The sequence below is a fragment of the Dasypus novemcinctus genome, chromosome 30, assembly GCF_030445035.2.
Source record: "Dasypus novemcinctus isolate mDasNov1 chromosome 30, mDasNov1.1.hap2, whole genome shotgun sequence".
NCBI lineage: Eukaryota > Metazoa > Chordata > Mammalia > Cingulata > Dasypodidae > Dasypus > Dasypus novemcinctus.
This window is the reverse complement of record NC_080702.1, coordinates 17789410-17809451: the sequence shown is the minus strand read 5'-3', so window position 1 is coordinate 17809451 and position 20042 is coordinate 17789410. Positions and strand designations below refer to the sequence as shown.

Genomic DNA, 20042 nt, shown 5'->3' with positions numbered 1-20042 from the left:
AAGTTGACTGATTTCTTATCCATGTAGAAATCAACTGTCTGCTGTCAGGTTGGCATGTTTAAAAAACAATAATGAAAACCAACATAAAAAAGTGTTTGGATGTGAATTTGCACTGCAGATTTTCTTGAGGAATTGTACAAATATATGGACAGAATAAACGCCAATTTAATATTCTAATAAGTGCCAAGAAGGGAGAACTTGGCCAAATAAGAATATACACTGGAAGGCGTGGCTTCTGTATGAGATCAGGGCTGCCCGGAAGCAGTGCTAGTGGAGCTGAGATCAACAGTAATGAATGCCATAGTTAGGTCAACGAGAGCCCACCAAGCGCAGGGCAGGGAGGAGGGGGCACTCCACACTCCAGACTAAGCAAATGTAAGATTTTTTCAGGGCTGGCATATATTGACCAGGGAATTCTGGGGAAGAAAAAATCAAGACCAAAAGATACACAAGCAAAGACCTAGAATTGAAAAGTTTTTTTGAACATGCTAAGACTTTTGAACATTGCAGACAAAGGAGCATCATGAATAAATTCATATTTTAAAACATCACTATCATTGAGTGAAAGAAAGGATTACTTGTGTATAGTTAAAAGATTGCAGAGAGAAAAGTAAAAGGGAATTCACTTAGGAGATAAGCTCATATAAGCAATATATCCAAACATCCAATTAATATTAACTTATTTAATATTCAGTATTTGTTTTTCAAAGTCATACATTGTTTTTATTCTCTAGTCGTTATGCAAATCCCTTAGTCTCTTTTCTATTTAATGAAAATTTTTCCAGTGAAGATGGAACTCCCATATAACACTCCTTCATTTATTTATTTATTTAATTTTTAAACTGTACTTTTTAAATAAATTTTGGATTTAATTTTTAAGAATAAATGCAAAAAGATTATAGGGAATTCGCATATATCCCGCCTGTCTTTCACCCAAACAGAGTTACGTATATTAGTGGCATCATAGATTAGTGTGGTGTAGTTGGTACAGTTGACAACTCATATTGTCCAGTTTTTGAGCTTGCTCCAGACAACCATCAAAATGATGACTGAGAGCCCCAATCCCCCAAATTGGGCAGTTGTTGTAGCTGCAGACAGGGTAATTCCTTCCATCAGCTTTGTGTTATCTGCATCCCGTCTCATCCTGTTGATTTGTTTCCCTGTAAGATTCAGTGATTGAATGAATAATTGATGACATTCTTTGTTCATCCATTCGTTCGTTCCCTCTTTCATTTATGCATTCCCTCATTCATTTTTATTTATCTCAAGGCAAAGAAAAGGAAGTGATTTTTAGAATAATGTTTTAGAAGAGTAAGCTGTAGAGACATACAGTCTGGGTTTTAACTTCAGTTCTATTTCCTAGAAGCTTCATGGTTTTGCAAAAGATTTTAACCTCCTGCTCCATATTTATTTTTTACTTGTAAAAGACTATTATAATGGTATTTATGACATAGGGTAATACTCAGTAATACAATTTCATTTATCTGAGAATGTTGACATATAATGCATTTTAATAGTAATGGTGGTAGTAGTAATAATAACTTTCATGGCTTTAGTAATTGAACCTGGAGAAGACAAGATGGCTTTAAGGCAATATTCAGGACACCATGAAATGAAAATTGACCAACTCTAATTATTTAGTTTTCCCTCAGTTCTTTCTGTGAATTTATAATGAGACAACTTAAATAACCGTGTATGAAATATCATTTATCATCAGACTGAATGACTCTACTCCATACGTTTTCTGTGGATATATTGACGTAGATACAACCTGGTTCTAACTAAAAATAAAATTTTCATTGTCATCATACCAAAAATCTTTAACTTGTTCAAGTAAAGCTATGAACAGAAATTTGGATATTAGAGTTCTGCTTTCACTATTATCTCAGCTGAGCACTCAAAATAATATGCTAGGTTTTAGTTTAGTATTTTAGATTTATCTGGTAATTCCCTTCAAGGGAGACAATTCCATAGAGAAAATAAATAACAAAAATTCAGCTAATTTCCAGGATATGGATCAGGAATAAATTTACACTACCCTGAGGAATCAGTTTTACTTGGTTCAGTCTCCACACACCCAGTATTATAAGAAAAACCGATAATTTTTACCTTTAAAGTCCACACTTTATTCCAAAATAACCTGACCAGGGCATGGAGACAGAAACCAAAGTGCACATACCATTTGGAATTGCCAATATGTGAGGAATTTGATGCCTCCTTTTATTGGCTCTGAAATGACTCTGTAGATTTGCCCCATCACACGCATGACAACTCATCACATGTGATACACCATGAAGGGAGTCAGCAGTGGGTTTGCAGACTTCCTTCCAGATTGTTTTCCTTATCTTAGTTCACTGCTTTTCCCATCACAGTTTTTGGGTCATCCACATACTCATGAGGACTTGCACAATGCTCAAGCTGACAGGTGCCTCATCTGCAGGTAGAATATGCGGACACTTTTTAACGTAATTTTGATTTACCTTTTCATTTCTCTTTATTCAGAAGAATTAAAAGAACAAAAAGGTGAGTGGTATTTATTTTGTCTCAAACAGTATTTGAAACTTCAAAATATAATAATATTAATAATTGCACTTTAAAATTATGATAACAGAATAAAAAATCACAATTAATGAAATGCTTATTGATGTTTTAAAGTAGTGTTTGTAGGTAACTAAAATACCTTCTGTCTACTTGTAAAATTGTAAAGGTAAATTTTTCTGCATGGAGATAGTTGTTAGGCTTGAATAGAGTTATAATGTGCCTGTATGTGCTTTGTGAGGATTGGGACTCTGATTTATTTCATCTGCCTTACACAGAAATGTTCAGTTATTTCTTGTGAATATAGAAATCTGCCTGTAGTAAATGATCAGTGTTGAAAAACATAATGGAAAAAGAAAAGGGAATCGATCAAAATTTGCACTGAGGTTTCTATTATGGATTAGATGTACAATTATATGGGCGCAGAATAAATGCCAAATGAATATTGTAATGAGTGCCGTGAAGAGGGACTTTGGTGCAATAAGAAAATAAACTAGAGGTATTTGTCCTGCATATGAGGTGATAGATTTCCTGAAGAAGTGCTCGTGGAGTTGAGATAAGTGGTGAAGAACGGAATAGACCGGTCAATGAGAGCTCAGCCTGTGCAGGGCAGGGATCAGAGAGCACACTGCACTCGAGGTTGTGACAACACATGATTCTATCAGGGGTGATACATATTGACCTGGGATTCTAGTGCAGAAAACCCAGTCCACACTCAAGGCTTCTAGGCAAAGACCAGGTAATGTAACATTTCTTTGGGCATGCTAAGAGTTTTGAACATTGCAGAAAAATGAGCATCACACATAGATTTATATTTAAAATGCCATTCTTATTGAGTGTAAACATTTCATTAGATGGTTACAGGTTAAATGTTGTAAACAGAAAAGTTAAATGGGTTCCCCATTGGAGATATGCTTGTATAAATGAACAGGTCAAAAATGTTAGTTAATATTAAATTACTTATTATTCAATATTTGCTCTACAAAGTCACAATTTTCCTTAATTCTTTAGTCATTATGTAAATCCTTAGTCTGTTATTTAATAACTACTTTTCCAGTGAAGAGAGAATTCCCACATAACACTTCTTCATTTACTTGTTTGCTTAATTTTTAAACTTTTTTTAGAAAAATTTAGATTTGTAATTAAGAGAAATTACCCAAAATAGCGGAAATTCCCATATAACCTCCCTCTCTTGCACCAAAATAAAATTGCTCTTCTTGTTGACCTCTTTAGATTAATGTGGTATATATAGTACAGATGAGAACTAATACGGTCCAGTTTTGAGCTTACCCTAGACAATAAACAAAATGATGATGATGGACAGCACTGATTAAAATATGGAGGGTGTTTCTATCTACATAGATTAATTCCTTCCATGTGCTCTGTGGTATCTGGATTACCTCTCACACTTACATTCTGTTTCCTTTTAAGATTTATTTATTCATTTATTTCTTCATTCATTACTTCATTCCTTCAACCATTCATTCATTCACTCATTGCCTAATTCATTCCCTCTTTCATTTTGGCTTTCCTCATGGCAGAGAAAAGTAAGTGATTATTAGATAAACTTTTCAGAAAAGTAATCTCTAGAGCCAGATAGTTTGAGTATAACTTGCAGTTCTAGTTCTTAGAATCTTCATGATTTTGGAAAGGATTTTTGACCTCCTAAGGCATGTGTTTTTGCTGTTTTTTTTTTTTTCATTTAAGAAGTCACTAATAATGGTGTTTATGAGCTAGGGCTATACTCGTATTAAAAAATCCGTACATGTAAAAATCTTAAAACAGTCTGGGATGTTAATAATAGTGGTAATAGATGGAACAATAATAGTTTCATGGATTTAGTGATTGAACATGGAAAAGACAGGGTAGATTTAACGCAAAATTCAGGGTCTTTGAAAACAAAATGTGTCAAATGTACGTATTTAGTTTTTACTTACTTCTTTCTGTGAATTTATAATTGGGAAAATTTAAATTATAATGTAAGAAATATTTTTATCATCAAATTGAATTATTCTATTCCAGATGACTTGTTTCTTTTGTAGTTATATTGATGTATAAGCAGCCTGGTCCTCACTAATAATAAAATGTTGATGGTCTTAACACCAAAAAATCATTAACTTGTACATGTAGAGCTACAAAAGGATTGCTTGATATCATTTACAGTCCTATTTTCATTATTATAAATTAATTATGATTGTATTTTTATCAGATGAACTCTCCAATAAATGTGCACACTTTTAATTTAGTATTTTATATTTACTTGGTTATACCCTTTAAGAAAGAGAATTCCATAAAGAAAATAAATAACGAAATTCAGCCTCTGTCTAGGACAGGCTCGTGGACTAAATTTACTCTACCCTGATGAATGAGTTTTCGTTAGTCCAGTCTCAAAATTGCAGAGGTGCTGGAACAGAAATACTTAGACCTTCAGAGTTCACCATCCACCCCAAAATAAAACTGACCAAGACATGAAGACAGAAATCAAAGTGCACATCCCATTATGTTTTCCCAATATATGGGGAAAGGGAAGCGTCCCTTTATTGGCTTTAAATAACAATGGAGAACTACCACATTGAACAAACTATCAGTTCTCAAATATGTTAAACCATGAAGGGGGAAAGCAATGTTTTTAAAGAGCTGCTGCCAGATTGTTTTTGCTATCTTTCTTAACTGCTGCTCTGATCAGGTTGTTGGGGGCATCCTCATACAAATGTGGAGTTCCATGACAGTCAATTGAGGAGGTGATGCCATATTCTCTTAGTGGTCCCCACCTGTCCAGGAGGGCAACTAACCCTTCAAACATGGTCATTACCAGCCAAGCCAGGATTCCCCCCTACCGATTTTCCTTTGTCTTAATACATTCCCACAACTGACTGTGGACGTACTGTCTCCTAATTCATGGCTTTCCAGTTGTTACAAACCAATTCCTGAAGGGCATGAGATGGTGAGGCCATGAGATCAAAGACATCAGCTGTCGTATTGTCAGGTGTAAGATTTATTGGGACTTGTGGACAGGGAAGAACTTTGACAGTGGCAGGTCTAGGAATACGTTCTGTTAGCACTCCACAAAAAGATGAGAAAAGGAGTGTTGACATACAAGTGATTTCAGAAAAAGGTCACTTTATAGAGTAGGAGAACAGAGTTCCTATTCGAGTTACGTGGAGCTCACACATGGGGTTGGAGATGATTTTAATGCACTCCTAAAAATATATTTACAAATGACCGTAACAGCTTTGGAAAGATTATAATTCATCATACAACCTATCCATTATTTCCCTTGTGGGGAAGATTATTAAATTTTACCTTATATGTAGGTATACTGGCACCTAAATGCTAAGTTCTTAGGAGGACCTGGGACAACCACACTATTACTTTCATATTGTAAGCAGGAATGTTTCTTACAATTCATCACTAAAATGGCCATTGCTTAGTATGTATGTGAAATGATGTTGAACATTTCTATTTTTGAATTAGGTATTTATAGCTGATTTACTTAATTTTTCTCAAAATGTATAAGATCTGGTCTGGATTATCTGCAGGAATTGTGTGGGAACATTTTCTAATGTAATTTTCTTTTTATCTTTATTTTTCTTCATTCAGAGAAATTAATAAAAGAGAATGGTGAGTGATATAAAATTTTGTCAAAGACAGTGTTTTAACCCTCAAAATCCAATAATCTTCCAAAACTGAGTTTTAAAATTATTACAGCAAAATCAGAACTCACAATTAATGAAATGCTTATTGGGGTTCTAAAATAGTGTTGAGAGGCAACTAAACTATCATTTGTCTAATTGTAAAATTTTAAGTGTAAATTTCTCCGCATAGAGATAGTGGTTAAGCTTAAATGGTGGTTAAGATATGCCAGCTTGTGCTATGTGAGGACTGGGACGCTGAGTTCTTTCATCTTCCTATTCAAATAAGTTCATTGATTTCTTATCCATGTAGAAATCAACTGTCTACTGTCAGGTTGGCATTTTTAAAAAAACAATAATATAAACTAAAATAAAAGAGTTTGGATCCCAACGTGCACTATGGGTTTTCTTATGGTGTAGTATAATTATATGGACAGAATAAATGACAAATTAATATTATAGTAAGTGCCATGAAGGGAGAAATTGGTCAAATAAGAATATACACTGGAGGGCTTTGACTGCTATATGAGATCAGAGCTTCCCTGAAGCAGTGCTAGTGGAGTTGAGATCAGCAGTAATGAATTTCATGGTTACGTCAATGAGAGCCCACCATGGCAGGGCAGGGAGGAAGGGGCACACTATAGTCTGGAGTTGAGCAAACACAAGATTTTATTAGGGCTGGCATATATTGTCCACAGGATTCTGGTAGAGAAAAAATCAAGACCAAAAGATACATATGCAAAGACCAAGAAATGCAGTGTTTCTTTGGGCATATTAAGAGTTTTTACATTGCAGACAGTGAAGGGTCATGCATAGATTTATATGTTAAATGCCATTTTTATTGAGTGTAAAGAATGGATTAGATGATTACAATTAAAAGGTTTCTGAGAGAAAGTTAAATGGAATCCCCTTGGGAGATACCCTCATATAAATAGGCCCAAAAAGTCAGTTCCTATTATCTTATTAATATTCAGTATTTCTTCTTCAAATTCACAATTTTTTCTTTAGTCATTATGCAAATCCCTTAGCCTGTTATCTATTGAATATTTTAGCAGTGAAGAAAGAACTCCCATGTAACGTTTCTTCATTTCTGTAATTATTTATTTAACTTTTAATCTTTATTTTTAGAGAAATTTAAAATTCATATTTAAGAAAATACACACAAAATGCATGGGGAATTCCTATATAACCCCATCCCTTACACCCACACACAGTCACTCTTAATTGTTATCTCTTAGCTTATGTGGTATATTTGGTACTGGTGACACCTCTTACCATCCAGTTCTTTGAGCTTGCCCTAGACAACTAACAAAATCATGGTGATTTACAGTCCCCACCCCAAAAAGAAAGGAGTGTTTTAACTGCTATCAGGTTAATTACTTCCATCTGATGTGATGTGGTATCTGGGTTCCCTCTCAATCTGATGCTCTGTTTTCTTTTAGGATTGATTTATTTATCTTATTTTTTTATTTATTCATCCATTCCCTCATTCATTCATTCTTTCATTCCCTCATTCATATTGGGTTTTTTAAGGCAGAGAAAAGTAAGTGATTGTTAGGTTAATTTTTTGAATGTAGGCTCTAGAGTCAGAAAGTCTGGGTGTAAATTCCAACTCTATTACTAAGAAGCTTGATGATTTTAAAGAAGATTTTTAACCTACTAAATTATTTTTTTAAGATTATAATAATGGTATTTATGACATGGGCTTATACATAGTATTGAAAATTTCATATATCTACAATTCTTAACAGATATTGGGTTAAGAGTAGTAACGGTAGTAGTAGTAGTAATAATAATTTTCATGATTTTTGTTATTGTACCGGGAAAAGACAATCTGATTTTAAGGCAATATTCAGGACATCGTGAAAACAAAATGGAACTCTAACTATTGAGTTTCCTCCAAATATTTCCTGTGAATTTATAAATTCAATAATTTAAATGATCATGTAGTAAACATAATTTATGATCAGACAGAATTAGTCTATTTCACATATTTTTGTAGTTACTTTGACCTAAAAACACCCTAATACTAAAGAGTCATAAAATGCTGATTGTCACAACACCAAAAATCATTAACTTTTTAATGTAGAGCTATGAAAGTATTTTTATATTAATTACAGTTTTCACTATTATATGTTAATTTTCTTTTTTTAAATCAGATGAACTCTCAATTAAATATGCTAAATTTTAATTTAGTATCTTATATTTACCTGGTAATTCATTCTAAGGAAGACAATTCCACGGAGAAAATGAATAAAAGAATATATTCTCTCTCCAAGACATTGATATGGAATAAATTTACACTAACTGGTGAATCAGTTTTATTTGGTCTACTCTCCATACAACAGTGTTACTGGAGCAAAAATATTTTGACCTTCAAAGTCCACAATCCACCCCAAAATAAAATTGACCAGAGCATGAAGACAGAAATAGAGTGTACATTCCATTCGATTTCCCAGTACATGTGAAAGGGAAAGCCTCCCTTTATTGCCTCTTAAATAACAATGGAGAACTACCCATTGCACACAGTATTCCTTTTAACATGTGATACCCCAGGAAGGGAATCGCCAATAGGTTTGCAGAGTTGCTGCCAGATTGTTAGTTAAGTGCTGCTCTCATCAGGGCTTTTCAGGCATCCACATACTCATGTGGATATCCAGAATAGTCTATCAAGTAAATGATGCCATATACTCTCAGTGGTCCCCACCTGCCTGAGAGCGCAGCCACCCTTTGCCACATGGTCTTTACAAAAGGCCAACCCAGGATTTCTCCATTGCCTGAACACGTGCCCCCACGTGCCAATGTTCATTCTGTCTCCTATCTCATGGCTTGGCAGTTGTGACAACCCAATTCTTGAAGGGCACCAGATGCTGAGGCCATGAGACCAGAGAACACAGCTGGGATTTAGTCAGACATAAGCATTACTGGAACTTGTGGACAGGGAAGAATTTTTGATAGTGGCAGGCCAAAAATAAGTGAACTTAGCTCTCACAAAAAGAAGAGGAAAAGAGAGGTAATTTATAAGTGGTTTCGGGACAAGGGCATTCCATAGGGTAAGAGAACAGAATTGCTTTTTTTTTTTAATTGACTTTGTAATAATATTACATTAAAAATATCCCTGTCTACATAAAATAACATGACTTTAAAATGCTGTTTGAACTAAAGTAAGGGGGAAATGGAAAAGAGAAATGAGTTTATATGGCTACGAGTTTCTAAAAAAGAGTCTGGAGGCTGGCAGAAGGGATTGCCCTCATGCACAACTGAGCAGAGTCAGAGAGACAGATAAAGCAGATACAACCCCCAGATATCGGTTCCTTTGAGGGCTAAAGAGACCCATGGGAGTTATGGTCATGGCCGATGGGGTTAACTACCAGGTCAGATGGCCCCTTTTTGGAACTGCTGTTTATGTGTGATGAATCTGGACTCAGATGGGATCTTCCTTCATAAGACTTTCATGCTAATGTGCTGGAGGTGCAGTTAACGTTGGGGTTTAAGATATATTTAGGGGATTTGAATCTCTGGACTGACAATGTGATAGCCAGGTCCTGAGCCTCAACAGACTCCAGCACCTACAATATGATTTATTGGACTTACCACACTCAGCTAAGATGGAGTTGAAGAAGGACAACCACCACACCATGGAGCCTAGAGTGATTACAACTGAAAGTGGGAGGATTGCATCCAACATCCATGTGGAATCTGAGCCTCCTCTTGACATAGAGGTGCAATGGACACAACCAATACAATGTCCACATAGAAGAGGTGGCATTGGATTGGGAAAAGTGGACATGGTGGCTGATGGGTATGGGGAAAGGCAGGAAGAGATGAGAGGTGGAGGCTTTGGGACATGGAGCTGCCCTGGATGGTGCTTCAGAGGCAATCACCGGACATTGTAAATCCTCACAGGGCCCACTGGATGGAATGGAGGAGAGTATGGGCCATGATGTGGACCATTGACTATGAGGTGCAGAGGTGCCCAAAGATGTACTTACCAAATCCAATGGATGTGTCATGATGATGGGAACGAGTGTTGCTGGGGGGGGGGGGGAGAGGTGGGGTGGGGGGGTGGGGTTGAATGGGACCTCACATATATATTTTTAATGTAATATTATTACAAAGTCAATAAAAATAAATAAATAAATAAATAAAATATATATATATATATATATATATATGAGGTCCCATTTAACCCCACCACCCCCACCCCACCTCTCCCCCCGCCCCAGCAACACTCATTCCCATCATCATGACACATCCATTGCATTTGGTAAGTACATCTTTGGGCACCTCTGCACCTCATGGTCAATGGTCCACATCATGGCCCATACTCTCCCCCATTCCATCCAGTGGGCCCTGTGAGTATTTACAATGTCCGGTGATTGCCCCTGAAGCACCATCCAGGGCAGCTCCATGTCCCAAAGATGCCTCCACCTCTCATCTCTTCCTGTCTTTCCCCATACCCATCAGCCACCATGTCCACTTTTCCCAATCCAATGCCACCTTTTCTATGTGGACATTGGATTGGTTGTGTCCATTGCACCTCTATATCAAGAGGAGGCTCAGATTCCACATGGATGCTTTTAAGGTCATATGAGCTTAAACATGAGGTGTGGAGATATTTATACAGTGCTCTTAGGTAGAATGTTTGCAAATGACATGAACAGCTTTGGGAAAATTATAGTTTATGATACCTTCTATGCATTCTTTCCCTTGTGGGGAGGGTTGTTAATCTTTGACTTATGTCTGGTCATAGAGACCTCTATGTGCAAGGACTTAAGGGAAATAGGGTCCCCCAAACTATTGCATTCATATCATAAGCAGGGATTTTTATTTGCAATTCATCATGAAATTGGCCATTGTTTAGTATATATGTGAAGTGATATTGACTTTTATTTTAAAAAAGGTATTTATAACTGATTTTCTTGTTTTTATAAAAATGGGTAACATTTGGTCTGGATTATCTGCAGGTAGCTTATGAGAACCCTTTCTAACAAAATTTTGGTTTTGTCTTTATTTCTCTTTATTCAGAGGAGAGAATGGAAAAGAATGGTGAGTGATTTTTATTTTTGACTTAGGCATTATATGAACATTAAATAATCCAATAATATCCCAAAATTGTTTTAAAATTATTATAGAAAAATCAAACCTCACTGCTAATGAATTGATTACTGATGTAAAATAATTCTGAGAGGCAACTAAAATATCTTTTGTCTTCTTGTAAAACTCTAAAGGTATGTTTCTTAACATGGAGACAAATGTAAGGATTAAATGGAGGTTAAAGTGTGGCAGTTTGTGCTATGTGAGGATTGGGACTCTGCGTTCTGTCATTAGCTTCATTCAGATGACTTCATTGAATTAGTTATTAAAAAATAACTAATAACTAATATGTGATGGATATTTGGAAAAAATGGAAAAAGGAAAAAAATAAGAATGGATCCCAATTTGTATTGAGACTTCTATTATGAAACAGATGTACATTTACATGTACAAAATAAAAGCCAATTTTATATTTTAATGAGTGCAATGAAGAGAACATTTGGTGCAATAAGAATATATACTAGAGGCATTTTGCCTACCTTTGAGGCAATAGATTTCTTGAAGAAATGCTAGGGGAGTTGAGATCAGTGGTAAAGAATGGAATAGACATGTCAATGAGAGCTCAGCCTGTGCAGGGCAGGGATCAGAGAGCACACTGCACTTGAGGTTGTGCCAACACAAGATTCGATCAGGGTTGACTCAAATTGACCAGGGTATTCTAGTGCAGAAAACTCAGTCCACACTCAAGGCTTCTAGGCAAAGACCAGGTAATGTAACATTTCTTTGGGTATGCTATGAGTCTTGAACATTGCAGAAAAATTAACATCATGAATAGATTTATATTTAAAATGCCATTTTTACTGAGTGTAAACATTCCATTAGATGGTTGCAGGTTAAAGGTATCAAACAGAAATGTTAAATGGCTTCCCCTTGGGAGATACTAATACAAGTGAATAGATCCAAAAAGTTAGTAAATATTTAATTGCTTAATATTCAATATTTGATCTACAAGTCACAATTTTCCTTAATTCTTTAGTCATTATGTAAACCCCTTAGTCTGTTATTTAATGAATACTTTTCCAGTGAAGAGAGAACTCCCACATAACACTTATTCATTTATTTGTATGTTTAATTTTTTAAAGTTTTAGAAAAATCTAGATATATATTTAAGAGAAATTACGCAAAATAGAGGGAATTCCCATTTAACCACCCTCCCTTGCACCAAAATAAAGTTACTCTTTTTATTGACCTCTTAAGTTAGTGTGGTAAAATTGATACAGATCAGAACTACTATGGTCCAATTTTTTACCTTGCACTAAATAGTGAACCAAACGATGATGATGGACAGCACCGATTAAAATATGGGGAGTGTTTCTATCTAAATGCATTAATTCCTTCCATCTGCTCTGTGGTGTCTGAATTACCTCTTACCCTGGGATTCTCTGTTTCCTTTTTAGATTTATTTATTAATTTATTCACTCATTCATTCACTCATTCCTTCATTCATTCAAACCATACATTCATTCACTCATTCACTAAATCATTCCCTCTTTCATTTTGGTTTTTCTCATGGCAAAGAAAAGTAAATGATTATTAGGTAAACCTTTCGGAGAAGTAAGCTCTAGAGCCCGATAGATTGGGTATAAATTCCAGCTATATTTCTTAAAGTCTTCATGATTTTGCAAAGGATTTTTGACATCTGAGGCATGGTTTTTTTTTCATTTAGAAAGACTATAATAATGGTGTCTATGACCGACGATTATACTCGTATTAAAAAAGCCCGTACATCTAAAAATCTTGAAACACATTGGGATATTAATAGTACGGGTAATAGTCGGAGCAATAATAGCTTTCATGGATTTAGTTATTGGACATGGAAAAGACAAGATGGATTTAAGGCAATATTCAGGCTCTTTGAAATCAAAATGTGTGAAGTGTAAGTACTTAGGTTTATACTTAGTTCTTTCAGTGAATTTATAAATGGGAAAATTTAAATTGTAATGTATGAATATAATTTATTTTCAGGTTGAATTATTTTATTCAAGATGTTTCATATCTTTTCTAGATATATTGACGTATATACAGCCTGGTCTTAATTAATAATAAAATGTCGATTGTCCTAACAACAAAAAACCATTTACTTGTATATGTAGAGCTAAAAAAGGATTGCTTGATACCATTTACAGTCCTGTTTTCACTATTATGAACTAATTTTGATTTTATTTTTATCAGATGAACTATCCAATAAATGTGCAGAGTTTAAATTTAGTATTTTGTATTTACTTGGATATACCTTTTAAGGAAGAGAATTCCATAAAGAAAATAAATAACGAAATTCAACCTCTATGCAGGACATGCTCATGGACTATATTTACACTACCCTGATTGATCAGTTTTACTGGGTCCATTCTCAAAATACCAAAGGTGCTGGAACAAAAATACTTCGACCTTCAGAGTTCACCATCCACCCCAAAATAAAACTGACCAAGACATGAAGACAGAAATCAAAGTGCAAATACCATTAGGTTTTCCCAATACATGGGGAAAGGGAAGACTCCCTTTATTGGTTCTTAAATAACAATGGAAATCTGCCACGTGGAACACAGTATCAGTTCTCCATTGTGATAAACCATGAAGGGAATAAGCAACGGTTTTAAAGACCTGCTGCCAGATTGTTTTTGCTGTTTTGTTAACTGCTGCTTTGAACAGGGTTTTTGGGAAATCTTACTACAAATGTGGAGTCCATAACAGTCATTTGAGGAAGTGATGCAACATTTTCTTGGTGGTCCCCTCCTGCCCAGGGTGGCAACTAACACTTCAAATATGGACATTACCAGCCAAGCCAGGACTCCCTCTACCGAATTTCCTTTCTATGAACACATTGCCAAAATTTCCCTGTGGTCCTACTGTCTCCTGATTTAGGGCTTTCCAGCTGTTACAAACCAATTCCTGAAGGGGATGAGATGGTGAGGCCATGAGACTGAAGAACACAACTGTCATTTAGTCAGTTATAAGATTTATTGGGACTTGTGGACAGGGAAGAACTTTGACAGTGGCAGCTCTAGGAATAAGTGAATTTAACATTCCACAAATAGATGAGAAAATAAGAGTTGACATATAAGTGGTTTCAGAAAAAGGACATTTTATAGGGTAGGAGAACAAAGTTCCTATGCGAGTCACATGGTGCTTACACCTGGGGTTGGAGATGATTTTAATGCACTCCTATCAAGGATGTTTACAAAGGACCATAACAGCTTTGGGAAGATTATAGCTTATGAGACAACCTATACATCATTTCCCTTGTGGGGAAGATTATTAAATTTTACCTTATATATAGGTCATAGTGGCAACTAAATGCTGACTTCTTAGAGGACCTGAGTCACCCACACTATTACTTTCATATTGTAAGCAGGAATTTTTCTTACAATTCATCATTAAATTGGCCATGCTTCGTGTGTATGAGAAATGATGTTGACAACTTTTATTTTGGACTGAGGAATTTATAGCTGATTTACTTAGTTTTTCTCAAAATGTGTGATAGCTGGTTGGATTATCTGCAGGAATTGTGTGGGATCATTTTCTAACATAATTTTCTTTTTATCTTTATTTTTCTTCATTCAGAGAAATTAATAAAAGAGAATGGTGAGTGATATAAAATTTTGTCAGAGACAGTATTTTATCCCTCAAAATCCAATAATATTCCAAACTTGAGTTTTAAAATTTTTACAACAGAATCAGAACTCACATTTAATGAAATGCTTTGTTGGCATTCTAAAATAGTGTTGAAAGGCAACTAAACTATAATTTGTGTAATTGTAAAATTCTGAATGTAAATTTCTCAGCATAGAGATAGTGGTTAAGATTAAATCGTGGTTAAGATGTGCCAGCTTGGGCTATGTGATGACTGGGACTCTGAGTTCTTCCACCTTCCTCTTCAGGTAAGTTCACTGATTTCTTATACATATAGAAATCAACTGTCTACTATCAGGTAGGCACTTTTGAAAAACAATAATGTAAACCAAAATGAAAAAGTGTTTGGATGTGAATTTGCATTGCGGATTTTCTTAGGGAATAGTACAAATACATGGACAGAATAAATGCCAATTTAATATTCTAATAAGTGCCATGAAGGGGGAACTTGGTCAAATAAGAAAATACACAGGAAGGCTTGGCTTCTGTATGAGATCAGGGCTGCCCGGAAGCAGTGCTAGTGGAGCTGAGATCAGCAGTAATGAATGCCATAGTTAGGTCAATGAGAGCCCACCATGGGCAGGGCAGGGAGGAGGGGGCACTCCACACTCTGGACTAAGCAAATGCAAGATTTTTTCAGGGCTGGCATATATTGACTAGGGGATTCTGGGGCAGAAAAAAATCAAGACCAAAAGCTACACAAGCAAAGACCAAGAAATGCAAAGTTTTTTTGAACATGCGAAGATTTTTGAACATTGCAGACAAAGGAACATCATGAATAAATTCATATTTTAAAACATCGCTATCCTTGAGTGAAAGAAATGATTACTTGTGTATAGTTAAAAGATTGCAGAGAGAAGTTAAAGGGAATTCTCTTAGGAGATACACTCATACAAGCAATACATCCAAACATCCAATTAATATTAACTTATTTAATATTCAGTATTTGTTTTTCAAAGTCACACTTTGTTTTTATTCTCTAGTCGTTATGCAAATCCCTTAGTCTGTTATCTATTTAATGAAAATTTTTCCAGTGAAGACAGAACTCCCATATAACACACCTTCATTTATTTATTTAATTTTTAAACTGTATTTTTAGATAAATTTTAGATTTATATTTAAGAGTAAATGGACAAAAATTATAGGGAATTCCCCTATAACCCTCCTGTCTTACATCCAAACAGAGTTACTGGTATCAGTGACATCATAGATTAGCATGGTGTAGTTGATACAAGTGACAACTCATATTGTCAGTTTCTGAGTTTGCCCTCGACAACTATCAAACTGACGATGATTGACAACCCAATGCCCCCAAATGGGCCATGGTTATAGCTGCAGACAGGGTAATTCCTTCCATTAGCTTTGTGGTATCTGCATCCCCTCTCATCCTGGTATTTTCTGTTTCCTTGTAAGATTTAGTGATTGATTGAATAATTGATGACTTTCTTTGTACATCCATTCATTCATTCCCTCTCTCACCCATGCATTCCTTCACTCATTTCGATTTATCTCAAGGCAAAGAAAAGGAAGCCATTATTAGAGTAATGTTTTAGAAGAGTAAGCTCTAGAAACATATGGTCTGGGTTTTAACTTCAGCTCTATTAGCTAGAAGCTTCATGGTTTTGCAAAAGATTTTTAACCTCCTGTTCCATATTTATTTTTTATTGTAAAAGAGTATAATAATAGTATTTATGACATAGGGTAGTACACAACAATACAATTTCATTTATCTAAGAATGTTGGTAAATATTGGGTTATTAATAGTAGTGGTGGCAGTAGCAATAATAACTTTCATGGCTTTAGTAATTGAACCTGGAAAAGACAAGATGATTTTAAGGCAACTTTCAGGACACCATGAAATAAAAATTGATCAACTCTAATTATTAAGTTTTCCCTCAATTCTTTCTGTGAACTTACAATTGGACAATTTAAATAACCATGCATGAATTATCATTTATCATCAGACTGAATTATTCTATTCCACACGTTTTCTGTGGATATATTGACCTAGATACTGCCTGGTTCTAACTAGAAATAAAATTTTCATTGTCATCATACTAAAAATCATTAACTTGTTCAAGTAAAGCTGTGAAAGGAAATTTGGATATTATAGTTCTATTTTCACTATTATCTGCTAATTTTTTTTTAATCAGCTGAACTCTCAAAGAAATATGCTAGGTTTTAATTTAGTATTTTAGATTTATCTGGCAATTTCCTTCAAGGGAGACAATTCCATAGAGAAGGTAAATAACAAACATCCAGGATATGGATCAGGAGTATATTTACACTACCCTGATGAATCACTTTTACTTGGTCCAGTCTCCACACACCAGAGTTATTGGAACAAAAATAATTTTTACCTTCAAAGTCCATACTCCATGCCAAAATAACCTGACCAAGGCATGGAGACGAAACCAAAGTGCACAGACCATTTGGTTTTCCCAATATGTGGGGAATTGGATGCCTCCCTTTATTGGCTCTGAAATGACATTGGAGAATTGCCCCATCACACGCATGACAACTCATCACATGTGATACACCATGAAGGGAGTCAGCAGTGGGTTTGCAGAGTTCCTTCCAGATTGTTTTCCTTATCTTAGTTCATTGCTAGTACCATCACAGTTTTTGGGGCATCCCCATACTCATGTGGACTTGCACGACTCTCAAGCTGATAGGTGCCTCATCTGCAGGTAGAATATGGGGACACTTTCTAACGTAATTTTGTTTTACCTTTTCATTTCTCTTTATTCAGAAGAAATAAAAGAACAAAAAGGTGAGTGGTATTTATTTTATTTTTGTCTCAAACAGTATTTGAACCTTGAAAACCTAATAATATTTAATAATTGCACTTCAAAATTATGATAACTAAATGTAAAAATCACAATTAATGAAATGTTTATAGATGTTCTAAAGTAGTGTTGCTAGGCAACTAAAACACCTTTCGTCTACTGTAAAATTGTAAAGGTAAATTATTCTGCATGGAGTTAGTTATTAGGCTTAAGTAGAGGTTAGAATGTGCCAGTTTGTGCTTTTTGAGGATTGGGACTCTGAGTTCTTTCATCTGCCTCACTCAGAAATGTTCAGTGATTTCTTGTGAATGTAGAAATTCCCGTGTAATAAATGATCAGTGTTGAAAAACAATAATGGAAAAAGAAAAGCGAATCAATCAAAACTTGCACTGAGGTTTCTATTATGGAAGAGATGTACAATTACACGTGCAGAATAAATGTCAAATGAATATTCTAATGAGCACCGTGAAGAGGGACCTTGGTGCAACAAGAAAATAAACTAGAGGTATTTGTCCTGTATGTGAGGTGATAGATTTCCTGAAGAAGTGCTCACAGAGTTGAGATCAGTGGTGAAGAATGGAATCGACATGTCAATGAGAGCTCAGCCTGTGCAGGGCAGGGATCAGAGAGCACACTGCACTCGAGGTTGTGCCAACACAAGATTCTATCAGGGTTGACTCAAATTGACCAGGGGATTCTAGTGCAGAAAACCCAATCCACACTCAAGACTTCTAGGCAAAGACCAGGTAATGTAACATTTCTTTGGGCATGCTAAGGGTTTTGAAGATTGCAGAAAAATGAGCATCGTACATAGATTTATATTTAAAATACCACTCTTCTTGAGTGTAAACATTTCATTAGATGGTTACAGGTGAAATGTTGCAGGCAGAAAAGTTAAATGGCTTCCCCTTTGGAGATACACTCATAAATGAACAGGTTCAAAAAGTCAGTAAATATTAAATTACTTAATGGTCAATATTTGTTCTGTAAAGTCACAATTTTCCTTAATTCTTTAGTCATTATGGAAATCCCTTAGTCTGTTACTTAATGAGTACTTTTCCAGTGAAGAGACAACTCCACATAACACGTCACATTTACTTGTTTGTTTAATTTTTAAACATTTTTAGAAAAATTTAGATTTGTATTTAAGAGAAATTACACAAAACATTTGGAATTCCCATATAAGCCCCCTCCGTTGCACCACAATAAAGTAAATCTTTTTATTGACCTCTTAGTGTAGTGTGGTATATTTGGTACAGATGAGAACTACTACGGTCAAGTTTTTGAGCTTGCCCTAGACAATGAACAAAATGATGAAGATGGACAGCACTGATTAAAATATGAGGAGTGTTTCTATCTACATAGATTAATTCCTTCCATCTGCTCTGTGGTATCTGGATTACCTCTCATCCTGAGATTCTCTGTCTCCTTTTAAGATTTATTCATTCATTCATTCATTCCTTCATTCATTCAACCATTCATTCACGCATTCATTATTTCGTTCCCTCTTTCGTTTTGTTTTTCCTCATGGCAGAGAAAAGTAAGTGATTGTCAGGTGAACTTTTCAGAGAAGTAGGTTCTAGTGCCAGATAGTTTGAGTATAAATTGCAGCTCTAATTCTTAGAATCTTCATGATTTTGCAAAGGATTTTTCACCTCCTAAGGCATGTGGTGTTGTTTTTTATTTTTCATTTAAAAAGTCTTTAATAACGGTGTTTATGACCTAGGGCTATACACGTATTAAGAAGTCCATACATCTAAAACTCTTGAAACACATTGGACTCTTAATAGTAGTGGTAATAGTCGGAGCAATAAAAACGTTCATGGATTTAGTTACTGGACATGGAAAAGACACAATGGAGTTAAGCAATATTCAAGGTTCTTTGAAAACAAAATGTGTCAACTGTAAGCATTTAGTTTTTACTCAGTTCTTTCCGTGAATTTATAAATAGGAAAATTTAAATTACAATGTATGAAATATCATTGATCATCAGGTTGAATTACTCTATCCCAATGATTTCTTTCTTTTTTGTTTGTTTGTTTTCATTTTTTAATATATATTTTTTAATTGTTACATTCAAAAAGTATGAAGTCCCTGTATACACCCCACCCACCTCATCCTACTGCTCCCCCCATAACGACATTCTCCTGCATCATCATGAGACATTCATTGCGTTTGGTGAATACATCTCTGAGCACTGCAGCACCTCATGGTCAGTGGTCGACATCATAGCCCACACTTTCCCACAGTCCACTCAGTGGGCCATGGGAGGACATACCATGTCCAGTAACTGTCCCTGCAGCACTTTGTAGTTATTTTGATGTATGTACAGCCTGGTTTTAATTAATAAAAAAAT

At 35.2% G+C, this 20042-nt stretch overlaps 1 protein-coding gene across 1 annotated transcript in view; it reads left to right on the top strand.

The window, feature by feature from the left end:
* LOC139437862 (butyrophilin-like protein 10) overlaps positions 1–19019 on the top strand; it is an 84025-nt gene extending 65006 nt beyond the window's left edge. Inside the window, exons 12-17 of the mRNA XM_071212733.1 lie at positions 2503–2523; positions 6139–6159; positions 11199–11219; positions 14829–14849; positions 17650–17670; positions 18946–19019. Coding sequence (XP_071068834.1) covers positions 2503–2523; positions 6139–6159; positions 11199–11219; positions 14829–14849; positions 17650–17670; positions 18946–19019 — 179 coding nt within the window. The remainder of the gene's footprint in view (positions 1–2502; positions 2524–6138; positions 6160–11198; positions 11220–14828; positions 14850–17649; positions 17671–18945) is intronic.
* The last annotated feature ends 1023 nt before the right edge of the window (positions 19020–20042 follow it).